At 51.4% G+C, this 15,570-nt stretch overlaps 5 protein-coding genes across 5 annotated transcripts; 4 read left to right on the top strand and 1 right to left on the bottom strand.

The window, feature by feature from the left end:
* Nucleotides 1-969: 969 nt before the first annotated feature.
* Nucleotides 970-1,717, top strand: POSPLADRAFT_1132069 (hypothetical protein; the record flags this gene model as incomplete). The annotated part of the gene is made up of 3 exons (XM_024484167.1): nt 970-1,020; nt 1,073-1,258; nt 1,331-1,717. The coding sequence occupies 3 exons, from the start codon at nt 970-972 to the stop codon at nt 1,715-1,717; spliced, it is 624 nt and encodes a 207-aa protein (XP_024342745.1).
* Nucleotides 1,718-2,688: 971 nt separating this feature from the next.
* On the top strand, nt 2,689-4,589 carry POSPLADRAFT_1131816 (hypothetical protein; the record flags this gene model as incomplete). The annotated part of the gene is made up of 13 exons (XM_024484134.1): nt 2,689-2,747; nt 2,840-2,938; nt 2,976-2,989; nt 3,016-3,080; nt 3,109-3,194; nt 3,248-3,257; nt 3,315-3,411; nt 3,559-3,614; nt 3,763-3,774; nt 4,017-4,117; nt 4,175-4,234; nt 4,413-4,450; nt 4,567-4,589. 13 exons carry the CDS (start codon nt 2,689-2,691, stop codon nt 4,587-4,589), a joined length of 720 nt encoding a protein of 239 aa, XP_024342746.1.
* An 806-nt stretch (nt 4,590-5,395) lies between these two features.
* On the top strand, nt 5,396-8,339 carry POSPLADRAFT_1064547 (hypothetical protein; the record flags this gene model as incomplete). The annotated part of the gene is made up of 10 exons (XM_024481819.1): nt 5,396-5,437; nt 5,490-5,550; nt 5,600-5,876; nt 5,933-6,443; nt 6,497-6,978; nt 7,034-7,289; nt 7,346-7,516; nt 7,568-7,778; nt 7,832-7,969; nt 8,019-8,339. 10 exons carry the CDS (start codon nt 5,396-5,398, stop codon nt 8,243-8,245), a joined length of 2,376 nt encoding a protein of 791 aa, XP_024342747.1. The 3' UTR covers nt 8,246-8,339.
* A 24-nt stretch (nt 8,340-8,363) lies between these two features.
* On the bottom strand, nt 8,364-11,765 carry POSPLADRAFT_1177410 (hypothetical protein; the record flags this gene model as incomplete). Its single annotated transcript, XM_024488499.1, is given in 17 exon segments — nt 8,364-8,720; nt 8,770-8,841; nt 8,891-8,960; nt 9,010-9,114; nt 9,128-9,202; nt 9,255-9,479; nt 9,541-9,623; nt 9,674-9,785; nt 9,889-10,149; nt 10,203-10,312; nt 10,361-10,481; nt 10,534-10,836; nt 10,899-11,026; nt 11,075-11,145; nt 11,192-11,342; nt 11,420-11,565; nt 11,621-11,765. The coding sequence occupies 17 exon segments, from the start codon at nt 11,763-11,765 to the stop codon at nt 8,364-8,366; spliced, it is 2,535 nt and encodes an 844-aa protein (XP_024342748.1).
* Nucleotides 11,766-12,057: 292 nt separating this feature from the next.
* Nucleotides 12,058-13,816, top strand: POSPLADRAFT_1132764 (hypothetical protein; the record flags this gene model as incomplete). The annotated part of the gene is made up of 4 exons (XM_024484253.1): nt 12,058-12,672; nt 12,732-12,848; nt 12,896-13,459; nt 13,517-13,816. 4 exons carry the CDS (start codon nt 12,058-12,060, stop codon nt 13,814-13,816), a joined length of 1,596 nt encoding a protein of 531 aa, XP_024342749.1.
* Between the last annotated feature and the right edge of the window lie 1,754 nt (nt 13,817-15,570).

The following is a 15,570-nucleotide window of genomic DNA, read 5'->3' on the forward strand; positions in this document are numbered from 1 at the left end:
TTCGTAGTAACTAGACGGCCGATGACCTCAGCTACAGATGACTATGGCTCCAGTTTGAGATGTATCAGGCTGGTGATGGACCTCGGAAACGCAGACAGGTCTAAGCGCGCTGAGCCTTGTAGACGAGACGCCCGACGACAGCGACGCTGGGGAATTTGATGCTCCGGAGAACGAGATAGCTGACGGATTGGAACGCGGAAAGGTGCACGGTGTATGTCCCGTATGCGCCAGTCGACCAGCTATATATCGACCCGCTCGACGTGCCGCAACCGCCCGGCAAGCATCGCGGCGAATGCAGCGAGGTGAGGGACGGGCTTGTGCTCGTACCAGCCTCGCCGGTCATTACGACGCGCTGCATGCCAATACTAAGGAACAAGCTCGTCATCGGGGAAGTCAATGATACACTCACAGATCTCTATGGGCGTCTAGGGTGTCGTTGTCTGCAGGGAAGATTCCAGAATGAGCATGCGAACAGTGTAAGCTTCCTTCACAGCACTTGCCTCTATACCAGTCAATGCGAAGATATGCTCTAGCGCGTCTTTGAGACAAAGGAATGGACGGGTGTATAACCGCAAATATGCGTCTTCATCAAGGTTTTGCACGACGCGAGGATGAGCGAGACGGTTTGCGGGCAGCCTAGGTGTTTGAAACGGCGGGTAGCGCTTTCATATAGATGATAGCAAAGTACTGCACTTGACTTCGCGCCTCCTGCATGTACGCATCATTGCTCTTGTAAATATTATGAACCTGGCCGACGGAAAAGGATGCTGAAGGTACATACTATAAGCTAGCCTAGTGGTAAAACGCGATTGGCTATGTGATGACGTCGGATCTGGAATGACTTGACCCGCGACCGTGACTCTCCCTCGCTCCGGCCCGCCACCCCTCGCAATACACCGTTAGCTCGGCATGTCTTGACCTTCAACGACCACAAACATTTCGCAAGCGGCCATTACAAACCATAGAACCATGTCAGATTCTCATCAGGATGCACCCAAGCCCGTCCTCATCGTCGTCATGGTACGTCTCGTCGCCCCCTTGCATCTCTCGCGCAAGACGAGCCCGACTGCAGGGCGTCGCAGGCACCGGGAAGACCACGCTCGCTCAGGCCCTCAGCCGCACACTCCAGCTTCCATACATCGAGGGCGACGAGCTACACCCGCCTGCTAACATCGACAAGATGTCCTCCGGGCAACCGCTCACGGACGCCGACCGCGAGCCCTGGCTCGCCCTCCTGCGCACCACCGCCGAGCATCTCGTTGCGGAGCAGCAGCGTGAGGACAGGCCCGACGCGAACCCCGATCCTACGCGCATACACCCCGCACCGGAGCTGTCTGACGCGTCCTCTGACCCACCACGACGACGTGCCGGGGCGCTGATGACGTGCTCCGCCCTGCGCAAGTACTACCGCGACATATTGCGCGGGAACCTGCGGCCCGGCCTCCCCGAGCCCCTCGACCCGCTCGAAGCCCCCGCGGAGCCGGAGACACTGCCAACGTACTTCGTTTTCATCGAGGGCTCGCGCGAGCTCCTGCTCGAGCGCGTGTCAAAGCGGCAGGGGCATTACATGAAGGCGAACATGGTGGACAGCCAGCTGGGGACGCTAGAGAGCCCGGAGGGCGAGGATGGCGTGATCCTCGTCGGTATGAACGAGAGGACGGAGGACCAGGTCAAGATTGTCATTGCTGAGCTGAACCGAATGACGGAAGGCCTATAGAGGAAGCGGGATAGAAGCGAGAAGTCAGACATGCTGAATGCAAGTAGTATCAGTGTATCGATAGTTTACATGTGAGTGTTTCCAACCATAAGGTTCATCCCGGTATATCAGGCGTGGCGTAAAGAGTCGCAAACGTATGTTTATATTTGTGCATCGACATCAGTTTCCATGGTGGCCACCATTCTCACTATTTGGTGCTGAGATGAGGTGTAGATGTGCACCCTGTAGGTTCACGCTTTCTGCGGTGTCCTATGGGGTGCGGATATGGCGGATCTGGGCACGAGACCCGCTTCCCGCGTCAGGTTTTCGTCAGCATGCAGGCCTCGGACGCCGAGCTGACGGCCACTGGTCGAGACGTTCTCATTCACAAGCAGCATGGAAGCTCGCACGCGGTCTGCTCAAGCGAACAGATCGCAAACAATTGTCTCAACCCGTCGGATGTGGATCGTTGTGGTTAGATATGACCGCCATACCCCCGTGGACTACGGTCAACACGAAGGTGAGCCCTCGTATCGTCTGGCTGAACAGCTGAGATCAGATTCGGTCCACAGAACGATGCAATGTCTTCTTTTAATTTTCAAATTTAATCTAAACCTTACGTCCCATAGCCCGACCGACTCGGCCATTGCGCATTTAAGGTTGCGACTATGCAGCGTGCACCACAGCAAATCGTGCCCGGATTGGCCTGAAATATTGAGGGCAACACAACGACCGCAGTCCATGTACGCTCCAATGGCTGTCAGCAACTGAGCGTCCTCTTTTGACTATCATTACAGTGTCATTTCGTGAATTATACGAAGCGACGCCCGCGTTCGGATCTTAACAAAGGCGTAACACCCAAACTTTATGTGCGCGGGACCGCATCTTCTTTTTGTTCATGTACATCAATCATAGAACGGTCGAGGGCTGCCAAAATATGACATGATCCGTATAAATACACCTGGTCGAGGTGATACCTCCCGGCGTGCATCATGGTGTATCCGACGCCGCCTCAGCCTTTCACCAATCGACAGCTCAACAACACCATTGGGTGCGGCCTTATAGGCAATATTTGCGGAAGCATGTCGGTCGCACTAGTTGGTGTTCAGATGCAGTTCCGGCTGCTGATGAATCACTTTACAGGCTGTATGGTGTTTCTTGTGCTCAGATCCTGTATTATTATCGACATTACCCCAAGGATCGCAGAGGGCTTAAACTGTTTGTATGTCGCGTATTCTCAACGTATGTTGACACTGCTGAAATAGAGTGTGATATGTAGATTGCATTTCTCTGGTGAGTTCGCTTCTGGATGTTCATAGCACACTACCGAAGTGCTCTGCTTGGCAGGGTGCTCGACACTAGTGGAACGATAACACATACCTTGGTATGTCAATCCATCAGATATCCTGAAGACTGAATTCCGAAACCACTACAAGTGCCAATGGGTCTTCAATGTAACATATCACGCTAATCCAATCAGCATTAAGAGCACACCAGCGTAAGTGAGAATCAGATTCTGTTGACTATATATATATACTAACACCGTTATAGAGTATTCATGGTGAGTATCATCCCGGATGCACGTCCGTCATTATTCCATGACACACTTGTTGGCAAGATCGATGTCTTTCTCACAGTAAGCATGCCATTCAACAACCTGCAACGAATTAACCAATCGTATTTACTAAGGGACCCACCATTTTCGTCGCACAAAGGTCGGTTTTCCAGCTCTTTGCAGAATACATTGACGATACAGATGGTGCCGTGCACACAGCTACTTCATCTACTGCATCTGGAAAGGTAACACAAAGTCACTAGGTCAACACTTAATGCCTGATGTAAACCGGCTTTGTACGTACCAGTGAACAGCAACATCATTGAGCCGAAGAGCTACCGGTTTATCGAGACGATCACCATGGTATGGTCGTCGCATTACATCCACTTCACATCTGAGACAAGACCTTGCTTCGCGACAATAGAGCTGTCTTTCCTTCTTGTCCTTCGGCAAGTTTCCACCCAGCCCATAACGTTTTTATCGGTACATACTAACATCCATCGTACTACAGCTTTTTGCATCGGTAAGTTAATGATTCTTACTTTGTCTTACACGCACTCTCTTGCTGAGCATATTTCTCAGCCACGGTTGTCCGTCTGTAAGCTTTAAATTCTGACAATAATGATATGCTAGTATAGACACATAGCATCTGATGTGGCCCCACTCCCAGGCACGCTCACTCGGGAATATCGGTTGCGCTTCATTATATAGAGGTGGGTTATTATGTCTGACATGTGACCGCCCATCCTTGTTGATTGTCTCTAGATAACTGGCGCTGCGCAGCTTTTTATTGCGGAGATCACAGACATATACATCGCCGTATCGCTCTCATTACTTTCACATGGCATGAAAACCGGACTTCCCAGGTAACAAAACCCTCGCCGTTGAGGATGTGCTTCTAAGCCGATCAAATAGTCCTCCAGCAGTAACAATCTAATCATGCGCCTCATTCTTTACACCTTCAACCGCGGGATCGTCACTGCGTGAGTCAATCCTTGGACACCATGTATACCGGTATGGAGACTCATTCCTCACGCATAAAGGCTCTTTCAATTCACCGAATCCATTACAGTAATGATGCTGTTCCTCAGTGTATACTAGACCGTTCATTCTGATAGGTGCATCCTAGTTCATTGCAGCCATTAACGCTGTACCATACAGTCTAGTGTGGATGATCTTCCACTTTGCAGGAAGCAAATGTGAGTACGCAAAGATAATTTCTGTGTCCCCTGTATGTTAACAGCTACACATGACAGTATATGTCAACTCATTGTTAGCTTTGTCCGTATCCCGTTTCTGCTTAGCCTCTGTATAGACACTAACCCGTATGCTGCATGACATGGACACAGGTTGAATGTTAGCCAGCATATTCAGCCGAGCACAGTTTGCAACCTTGCAACAAATCACGTGTTGGTATACCTCCGCGGTTCTGCCACAGCACGCCATGAAGGCGTTGAACTCATTGATTCCCGTGTAGCTTGATCCTCTCGCAAAAGCATATGCTTCGCGATTGCTAGGTGTAATTATTGGAAGATCCGAATGCAGATGTTGTATATGTACTCTACCAACCCCCCTGTAGCAGAATATTATACGACATGAAGACCAGGTATCCCAGACGTTCGTTTGATCGCACTCGTCAATATTGTGTCTTTCCAGCATTCCTTCGAGGAATGTCTCCAGAGTGATGTCGGCGCTGCCCTCGATAATGCAGTCTGAATTATGGGCACCAGCGATAGAATGCCTAAATGACCACAGAACAAGCAGGCATTCAACTTGATAGTTTGGTTCGTGAGATATAAGGAGCGTCCGATTCTCTTTGCTGCTACTTCACATTTCCCCATTGATATTTTGATTTGCCGCACACATGCCGGTGGCCTTTGTCGTCTACATAGCGCACGACATGACTGAAGACGGTAATCAGGTAAACAAACGGCTGAGATATACCAGCTGAGTACCGCGGATGTGTACTAATCCCAGGCTCAGCGCTTCCGGAAATCTAATCTAAGAACAGCGTAGCAGATACAGGATCTCGATCACCGATCGTAAATTTCCTCGTGCAAACCTGTAGGCTCGAGATAGTATATGCTCGTTTTCTGGTACATGCACTGACATCGGTCCACTTGACTCCAGCTTCACGTACTACCATGACGGCTACCGTCCACCGTCACCGGCCTACATTAAAACAGGTACGAGTGTGCTATATTCCCTCAAATATGGGTGACAAATTGCATTTCGCAGCAAAACAAGCCGTTCAAGTCAAAACATGCTACAAAGAGTTCTTTGAAGGAGGCCGCCAAAGGTCCGTAGAGAGTGGAATGTATAACAGTCATCCGTTGACGGCATTTCAGGTCGCTCTAGTGGGCAGTCACCAAAAGCCGCGCCTACCTCGAATGCAGCAGCACAGTCGCGACTGAACAGACGTAACAACTCGAAACAAGCACAGGTCAAGAAGCGTCAAGCTCTCATCTCTGCTACTCGTATATTCAGCGGCGTGGATGGCGCACCGCGGATAGTCGCTGTCGTCCCTCTGACCGAGGACGTTTCGTCGCGAGCAGTAGCGTCTGCGATCTCGAGATCGCTAGACGAAGCGATCGAGGTGCCATCAGAGGGTCCGTGGAAGGTCAGGTGCGTATTTCTGTCTGTGCCATCTCGCATATATTGAAAGGGACCTGCGAATGCAGAGCAGAACGCTTCAAGACCTCGCTCCAGCTGATTCCCCTCCCCTTCAAACGCTTGTACGCAACGCTTGACGCCTGCAAAGCCGCCGACTACGTCGTCTTCGTGCTTTCCTCCGACGTCGAGGTCGATGTTTGGGGCGATACTCTACTGCGCACGCTGCAGGCGCAGGGTCTCCCAGAGGTCGTCACCATCGTCTCTGCAGAGTCTCCTATGGACCCTAAGGAGAAGTCTGGTATCCTCAAGTCGCTCCTGTCGTTCATGCAATACTTCGTGCCGAGCCAAACGCGGGTGTTCGACGTTCACTCAACCTCGGATGTCCTGAACACCGCCCGGGCGCTCTGTGAAGGGAAGCCTGGGGATGTGAAGTGGAGGGAGGGTCGAACGTGGATACTGGGCGAGAAGGTCGAGTGGCAGGACGGCTCGTTGGCCGTGACCGGGGTGGTCAGGGGTGCAGCGTTGTCTGCAGACCGCCTCGTCCACCTGCCAAACTTCGGAGACTACCAGATCTCACAAGTGAGTCCTCCTGTCCGCCATCGCATAGAAACATGCAGCCCATACCATTTTAGATCACGTCCGCTCCTCTCCACCGGGTGTCGAGGTCTGGGAATGTAGATGGTATGGACGTCGAATCTGTCGTTCTTGCGGAGCCGAGCACGTCCGACGCGGATTCCCTGGTCTCAAGTAATGACCCTGACGACATGGCCAACGAGCAGACATGGCCGACAGAAGAGGAGATGAATGACGCACAAAACGGCGAGGACCCATCGCACGCTATCCCCGACGCACAAGACGGCACGACGCCAAAGCGCGTGCGGAAGAAACCCAAGGGTATGAGCGAGTACCAAGCAGCGTGGATCGTTGACGAGAGCGACGAGGAAGACGGCGGGGACGAGGAGGAACACGAGGGCGAGGATCAGGGCGAGGTGGAAATGCAGGACGTGGATGAGGAGGAGATGGTTGAGTTGAAAGAGGAGGACAACGACTTGGAAACGGACGGTCGAAGGAGCGTCGCGTTCCAGGATCTGGACATGGAGGAAGAGGATCGACAGTGTGTGACCCCTACCTGTCCATTTATGCCTCAAACTGACGAGTCTGCTGCACAGACTCCAGTCATGGAGAAACCGAAAACGAGAAGAGGAGGATGATCTCGCGTTCCCCGATGAGATCGATACACCTCTCGATGTCCCTGCGCACACGCGATTCCAACGGTACCGCGGGCTGCGATCTTTCCGGACAAGCCCTTGGGACCCGTACGAGAATCTGCCCAGGGACTACGCACGTATATTCCAGTTTGAGGACTACAAGCGCACCGAGCGGGCGGTGAAGAAGCGTGCAGAACAAAACGCTGTGGCAGTGGAGGTTCGCTGCAGAGCTGTATTCTCATACGCATTTCTTTCTAACTGGGTATTACATAGCCGGGGACTCGCGTTACCGTCTACCTCAAGGACGTCCCGCAGGAGGCATCGCAACACGATCTGAACACTCCTTTTGTGATTTTCGGTCTGATGCAGCATGAGCACAAGAAGACAGTTCTTAACTTCACTGTCCAGCGCAACACGGAGTATGATGGCTCTATCCGTTCCAAGGTGAGAACATGGAAACGTGCCTTTGAATTGAGCTCACAAGACGTCTTTTAGGATGCCCTGATTCTGTGCGTGGGCCCGCGGAGACTTCGGGTCAATCCAGTTTACAGCCAACATACCCGTGGAGGAGGCAAGGGCGTGAACAACGTGCACAAGTTTGAGCGCTATCTCCGCCATGGAGTCACCAATGTCGCAACTACATATGGACCGGTAGTCTTCGGCAAGCAGCCTTGCGTGTTGCTCAAGGAGACCGAAGATCCACAGGGTATGCCTTTCACAATCGTGCATCTTTCATGGATGATGCTCACCTTTTTGTAGCCCCTGCGCTAGTAGCAATGGGAAGCTTCCTCAACCCTGATACGACGCGCGTCATCGCAAAGCGCGTCATTCTAACGGGACATCCGTTCAAGGTCCACAAGAAAACCGCTACTGTCCGATACATGTTCTTCAACCACAGTAAGTGCACCCTCTATTGTCCCATCGCTCTTATTGACTTCTGTCGCAGACGATGTCAACTACTTCAAGCCCATCCAGCTGTACACTAAGTACGGGCGAACAGGACACATTCGCGAGTCTCTTGGTACGCATGGATACTTCAAGGCGCACTTCGATGGGCCCATCAACCAGATGGACACCATTTGCATGTCATTGTACAAACGCGTGTACCCAAAATGGAGTGAGACGTGGACAGGAGCGTCCACCGCACCCGTTTCCGACGCAATGGAGGAGTAGCCAAGTCTCCTCTCATGTTTTCAATTGATGTTCAGTAGAGTCCCATGCCCTGTGTACACAATGTTACACCAGAGTTGTATCATATATCCAGGGTATCAACCATGAAATGTATGTTCGATTATGATGGCGGCATAGACTCCCGCCTCAATCCGAAGCTCACGAACCGCTTGAAATCGGAAAATACCTCCCGTCTCGGTGCTTGATCAGTTCTGGGTGGCGTGTCGGAGCCAGTTGACGATCCAGCAGCGGGCGGGGAAGCCAGTGCTGCAAGCAAGCCATCGCTCTGCCCCGATCCCTGAAGCAAAGATACACGACTGGCAGCTGGGCTTATGAGATTGGTCACCTGGCCAGGATCCATATCGAGGGATGAGAGGAAGGAAGCGTCCTTGAGGTCCGTCTTGGTGCTGGTAATCGTGAGGAAACAATCGAGTAGATCGTTCTGCTCGGCCTTCGTTGCGCCTTTGAGGTCGAGAATCTGATGGGATTGAGTGACATCGTCTCGAAGCGTCATGGAGTGCACAAACCTTCTGGAAATTGGTAAACGAAGAGTCCCCGATGAGAAGGGTGTAGTTCAAAATGAATCCCTCGGCAGGGTCCTGAGAAACTCGTATTCAGTAAAACTCGGGAACTGGCCATGGCTCGTACCAGTGGTGTCACGATGACTTTGAGAAGCGCCTCCAATCTGATTGTGTGATTCGAGACGCTGCGTGTATAACTAGCATTATGATCAGCTTCGTGTTCTGCGTTTATAATCGGGTACAAACTTCGTAGTACTGAGCGAGTCGCCAGGGATTCGCAAAAGAGCTACTTTGACCGCTTGTAGATCGATCAGTAGCTGCCAATCACCAAGGTCAAACGTGATAGAAAGGCTGGTCGCGGCACTATACCTGTTCGGCACCGATCTCTTTGAGTGGTCGACTTTTGACCAACGCGTTGGTAAACTTAGCAAAAACAGAGCTAGGATCGCAATTCGGGTTAAAGGACCGCTGATAGCTGCAAAATATCTCACCTCGACGCCTTGTCCAGGAAATTCCGCAGATATTTCTTTTGCTCCACTAGAGGCCTGACAGTATCCACGACTTGCTCGACCGCTCCAACCAAATCATCAATATATGCAGACTGGCCGCTGACAGACTTCAACGACGCCCAAGACGTGCGCGTCATAGTGGAAAATGGACCGTCACAAGCCGATTCCAGCTCGCGTACCATGACCTGAATAGCAGCAGAAATGGCACTTGTGGACACATCGAATATCAGCAATGAAACCCGCATTATGATAGAACTTATATATGCACCTAACGAATAGATCACGCTCGTCCTGGAAAGAGATCCTCTCTTTGAAAGGTTTGTCACATGTTTCTCTGATATTCTCTTCCAGCTATCAAGACGTCAGTTAGCTGGGTGCTACCTCGGTGATGATATGATTACCTCCAGCGCTGTTGTTTGACAGTAGTCGGCGGTGTTTATCAGCGTGCAGGCATTCTTCAGCTCATTGGCGTCCACGCGGCTTTCCGTCGATTTCCTCGATACAAACGCAGGCCTTGGGAGACGATGAGCTTGTTTTTGTGTACGAACCAGATATCTCACCTTTTCAGACTCGACATGAGAACATCCTCTGTCGAAAGAAAGATAAGTGAGTCAACAGATTAATAGGAGGCTTTGTCACACCTGCGTAGATCTTGAGCCACTTCTTGTGCAATACGGAGAGTTCATACAACGGTTGACCAGTGAACAAGCTCGCGCACTGGTCCAATGTTTGCTTGTAGTAATAGAACAGCTCCGTAGACGACGGCAGAACGAAAACAGGAGGTGCCGTCTCGTCAGAGGATGCCGTAGGCGCCGCTGCTTCAAGCGAAGAACGCGACTTATAGCCTCTGTGCTGGGCTAGCATGTCGGATAATGCTCTAGAGAACGTGGATGAGAACTAATTTCACTTCTGGAGTATATATCACGAAACCTGTCTTGCGCGTCTATGAAAACTCCCATATGAGGCTCGAATGCCGACGTGATCGTCTTGAGAGGCCGCGATGCTCCGGAAGGTTGGGTTGCTTTGAGAATGTCTGGTACCTATTGATAGCATGAATCACCGACAGGAATCCCATTGTAACTGCTCACAGGTGTCGCATATTTCCTCGTCATCGATTCCTCAAACTCCATCGTTTCCTGCAGAGTATCCAATAACTGCTTGACGGATAGCTTGGAACCCGCTTTGGACAACAAAACAGTCATATCGTCCCTAGTCAAATGCGATTGAGTCATTGTGATGTATAGCAGTACTGTCCTTTTACCTTGTGATCTCGATGAATTTCGAGCACAGGAACCAGCCCACTTTCCATTCTGCCGGAAACACTCTACCTTGCTCAGTTTCGTGTGTTTGCAAGAGCCGCCGGAACCACGCAAACCGCCGTGAGAGGTTGTCCAGCTGGCCCGCCTCATCGGTCGCACGGAATATTCGCCTATACTCCTTCAGCTCCAATGCGACATATCTTTCTACGAACTGAGAACGGATTTCTGGGCCAAGCACGTCGATTACGAGGCAAGCATCAGCGATCACAGAAGGCTTGATGGGCCTCGACGGGTCCTGTACGTAGCTGTTGGTGAGAAGAGGCTATCAGTCAATGTATAATCAGCCAACACATCCATGTGTGCATACAACTTATCCCAGTCCGCATCGATTCGCGACTTAATCTCAACCTGTATCTCTTGTATGCGACGCCAAATCTGAGATATGCGTTGAATTGACGTGTATGGCTTGAAAGATGTACCGATCTGCTTGACTGCCTGCACGACATGATTGAGACGCATAAACACGCAATGAGACTGACTTACAGCAAGAGAATTGACGATTTCGTGATAGTTGTTCTCTTTGACTTGATCTTCCAGCTGACTGAGGGCATTCACTTATGATAGTTCAGGAAGTGTGACCAACAAGTAGAAACTGCATACCCAGCATCTGGAGGCGCTTGAGCATCGTCATACTAAGTATCAAGTTCTTCTTCGCAAGGTCTAAGACTTGTATTTCCTTAGTGATGTTTCGTACAACTGCTTCTGATTCAGTTGCTTTCTCTCTGATTCGAGACATCTGGCCCAGTAGATCCTACGGTTGTATTCCGTCAAGACAAGATGCTGTTAAGATGTAGCTATGCAGGCAATTATAAGAACACGAAGACATACTGATATCATCTCTTGTATGAGCTGCATTCTGCTCGGATCTTGCTCCCGCCGGAGCTCTTCCTTCAGAGCGTCGATTTCGGCTTGCAGCTGCCTCTCTGTCTCTATCATACGAGTCTGCACGGCGTCCAAGCGCTCCAACGAGGATTCTGTGTGTGGGGATGAAGTATGTCCTACAATAACAACGAACAGTTGTGTTCGTACCGTCTGGAAATTGCGCATTTAGAGCACCGACGGCGTTGAAGTCATTGGTGAGGATGTCCAACGGATCCGTATCTCGTCCATGACGAATATCTAAGATACGTTCAATAGAGATAACAAGGTCCGATGAGAGGTCATCTCCTTGCATCTGTGAATACGGCCGAATTATACGGCTGACGTCAACGGCCATATACCTTGCGCTCAAGAGCGACAAACGAGTGATACTGGTATTCCAAGCAAATAAGGCTTGTAGAATACCCGAGTCGGCTGTGTCTCTGAGCGCGTCAAGTAGCCCGGGAAATGACCTCCCAAGTGCGTGCGAGTATGTGCGGCTACACAGGGCGGAGATACCAAGAATGGTATGCAATATTGACCGCCTCTATTTGGCTGAGACAAAGTAAGGCGGGATGTGGGCGCTTACTCCGTGTGCGCTCCATTCTATGTTCGGACCTCCCCCTTCAGCAGCTGGTCCATCCCAGCCGACTTCTGCTTCGCCAGAAAATATCCTGCAAAATCGTCCTGACGGTTCGGATGCTTCCCCAGGCGGTAATGTACCAGACGCACCATATTTTAATTGGCAAGCTGCGCCGCAGAATTCGAACGATCTACCGGCGGGCCCGAACCTAGGCAGGAGCCAGATTTCGCCCTCTTTGCCTGCACACGTGCCAAACGCAGCCCAGCATCCACCTTATGCGTATTACCACTATCCTCCGAATGCATGGGCTAGTGCATGGCCTCCCAGTACCTATCCGTACGGCGTTGTTGGACCTTACCAATATGCTTTCCAGCATCCGCAACCCAACCAAGACGCTACTCCGCAGCTGCCACCGAGCTCTCCTCCCACCCGTGCTATCTTGCAAGAACGGATAGATAGGTCTCCCTCTCCGCCACCGCCCTTAAACAATGACTGGGATGCGGTCATAATCTCATTTTTATCTTCGGCCGGGTTGACGCAAGCATTGCGCGGTTTCAAAGCCGACATGGTCGTCATGAACCCAGATTGGGCGAATAGCAAGATTCCGGTGGCGCTCGACGAATTAGGGGACAACCTTATGGTGAGAAATCTATTGTGTAAACCGCCGCGGTTACCTGACGTTCACCTCGTTGCTGACAGCGGCTGCGCGCACGCGGCGAAAATAACGACGTCAAGTACGAAACACGCCCCCTAGAAGACCGCAAGCTTGATTATGTGCAGGTCTCTCACGCTGCCCAACCTCGTGCTCATACGTCAGTAAGTTAGCTTCTCTGTAATCAGGCACAAGCTCAATTGTTATTTAGATTACAAAGTCCATATCACAGCTCCTTGCTCACAATCGAGCTCGAAATGATACGTCTAATCGCGCTGAATTTCTTGAGTCTCTGGTGCAGAAACGCCGCAGGTTGAGCCGGGAAGACCATCCGGATGTGTCCACATCGACTCCAAGTTGCGCGCGAACAGATGCAAAGACGCAGGACAGAGATGTCCAAATGAAGTATGACATCGCCAAGAACGAAGATGGTCCTTTACGCAGGACGCTCAAAAACGATCACGTCACATCGGAACAAGCAGCAAGCGGGACAAGCCAAGGCAGAGGCTCGATGGCTACGTCTGCTGACAGCGAGGCCGCTCCTGAGAGGTATCCTGCCCTTGATGAACGGATGAGGAGCGTGGAAACGCACCTTGCGGTCCGCTACGGTGAGGTTAATCCAATAACGTTGCCCCATCGCATATTCATTTCAGTAGTGCCGTCCCCACCGAGATCGCTACTGGATCGTCTGAAATTCCTAGAAGACCACATCGTGAGACTGGAGAAGGAATATCCTCCATGGGCCGCTCTACACTTCAACCAGCCCAGCCGAGGCGTAAGTCAGCAGGTCCAGAATCGCTTGTTGTACCTGCTCATCAGTCCATACACTTAGTGGCCACCACCGCCTCGACCAACACCTATCATTGTACCTTCCCACCTCACGTCAAGTGCCGCCCAGTCCCATGGGAGCCAACTGACCTCACACCGAGACGTTCCACCTCCTTGGCCAATGCATGATCCAACTGCTCCACTAGGGACTGCCAGTGGTAATGATGCCGAGACGACCGACTCGAACACGTTGAAGACGAAGGGGAAAATAGCTCGCAATAGCAAGTCTAGCTTACATAGAGCCGTCATGGAACGGCTCGAAGTCCAGAAAGCCATGCACGATCTCGCTGGAGGCAGTGATTGAGTCAATTGAAGGTCTCAGACTGGTGAAGTTCTCGTCATTGTAGACGTATGTGGTGTCTATTAGTCTGCGGAAATATGTCATCTCGTCATCGAGCACATGCTGTTCTCCGACCGAGTCTCGATGTCCCCTTTCGAGCGGGACGGGCCGCAACCAGACTGCATGTTCACGCAAGATTACCTAATAAGAACTGCCTTGTCGTTCGATCGACGTCCGGTGCCCTGGTCGGAACTCTGTCGCTGAGCCGCCATGCAGATCGCTTCGGGTTGTTCAGGTGTTTCGTCCTTGTTGCTGGAATGGCCTGACCGCTCTTTTTATTCAGTCTTGTTCTCTGCTCAACTCCTGCCATCTCAAGTCATTGACACATGCACAAGTTTCGAGCAAGTTGCGCATTTTTCAGCAGCAATGAGCACGGCTCGCAGCTGATTAACGCCGCGGTCCTCAGGCACCCGCGTCGAGGCTTCCGGAAGTTATGGTGCCTTAGCCATCGACATGTAGGTGTGAAAAGCGGAGCTCCGATCACTTGTAAGCCGTGTGGTGGCTTTCCTGAACGCAGACATGGTCACTGTCAGTAAGGCGTCGCGGCGTTGGCGCGTCGTGGCAATGGATCACGTGCCATACGTAACAGCTTTCCGCCGCTGACGCTCAGATCGTTTCGTAACATACGTTAAATGATCCACACGCCTTGGGGAGGTGGTAGCTTTGCCGCAGTTAGTAGAGCTATCAGAAGTGAGCCTCACTGACAATAGCAAAGCCTGATCAGCGTTTGATCATATACAGAGTCAGAGCACTGCGCCACAAATGGGGAGCTTACAGCTGATTGCATGTCGTCAGGCCTACCTGATAATATCCCTGCGCAAGCGGGGCCGATGTGGAATTCGGCAGCAACGGCCGGAACCATGGTCCTGAAAATAGATCGCGCTTCGTGGGGTACGTATTGTCCAGCTTATCCCTCCCGTGTTCTGATACTCACGATGCCTGTTAGTCAAGACTACTTGCTCACGTCAAGCAAGCTGATGCTGCAAGGTTTAGCGTCTTTTGCTTTTTCATCTACAGGACCATCGGTTATTGCCTCGATGCGCTGATAGTTTTGTGTATAGAATCGGTTTCCGGGTGATCGTCAAGGCTCGGCTACCCTCAAAGAATCAACCAAGCTCATTTCACGTGTGGTGGTCGCAGTTCCATTCCATTATTTGTATGGCAGACAGCTGTAATTGACGCTCCATAGGCCTTCCCTAAACCATAATAAAACACCGATGACCAACCAAGCTCAGCTACGGCCCTGTCAGTATGAGGAAGGCACATGCACGATAGCCGCATGGAGGTACGAGAGAAATGCTTCTCGACTGTGAAGTGTCGATGCATGCCCCTGAATGTCGATCCCCAGCCAAGCAATGTACGTCTCACACTCCTCATCCAACCTTCGCCAAGTACCACAACATTGTTATCATTGTTGGGTCAGGAGGTCTAGATTACTGTGTACAGCGGCAGTGTGCCGCTCGATATGATCCTACAGTAGCATTGGACCGTCAATGTCCAGTACCCGTTCTAAATCCGCTCGGGTGGAAGGTACGCAGTATGACTGTCAAAACAAGGTTGCAGAAATTGGACCCGAGCTTGACCCGGGTGCTATGTAGGTTCATGCAACACCGTATCATAGTGTTTTATCAAAGGCCTTTTGCTTCCACCGCATTCCTAAGACGCCAATATCTCCCAAAGCATACTAACGGGCCGTAGGGCGGGTCAATGCTGTCCTA

The sequence above is a fragment of the Postia placenta genome (assembly GCF_002117355.1).
Source record: "Postia placenta MAD-698-R-SB12 unplaced genomic scaffold POSPLAscaffold_2, whole genome shotgun sequence".
Taxonomy (NCBI): Eukaryota; Fungi; Basidiomycota; class Agaricomycetes; order Polyporales; family Adustoporiaceae; genus Rhodonia; species Rhodonia placenta.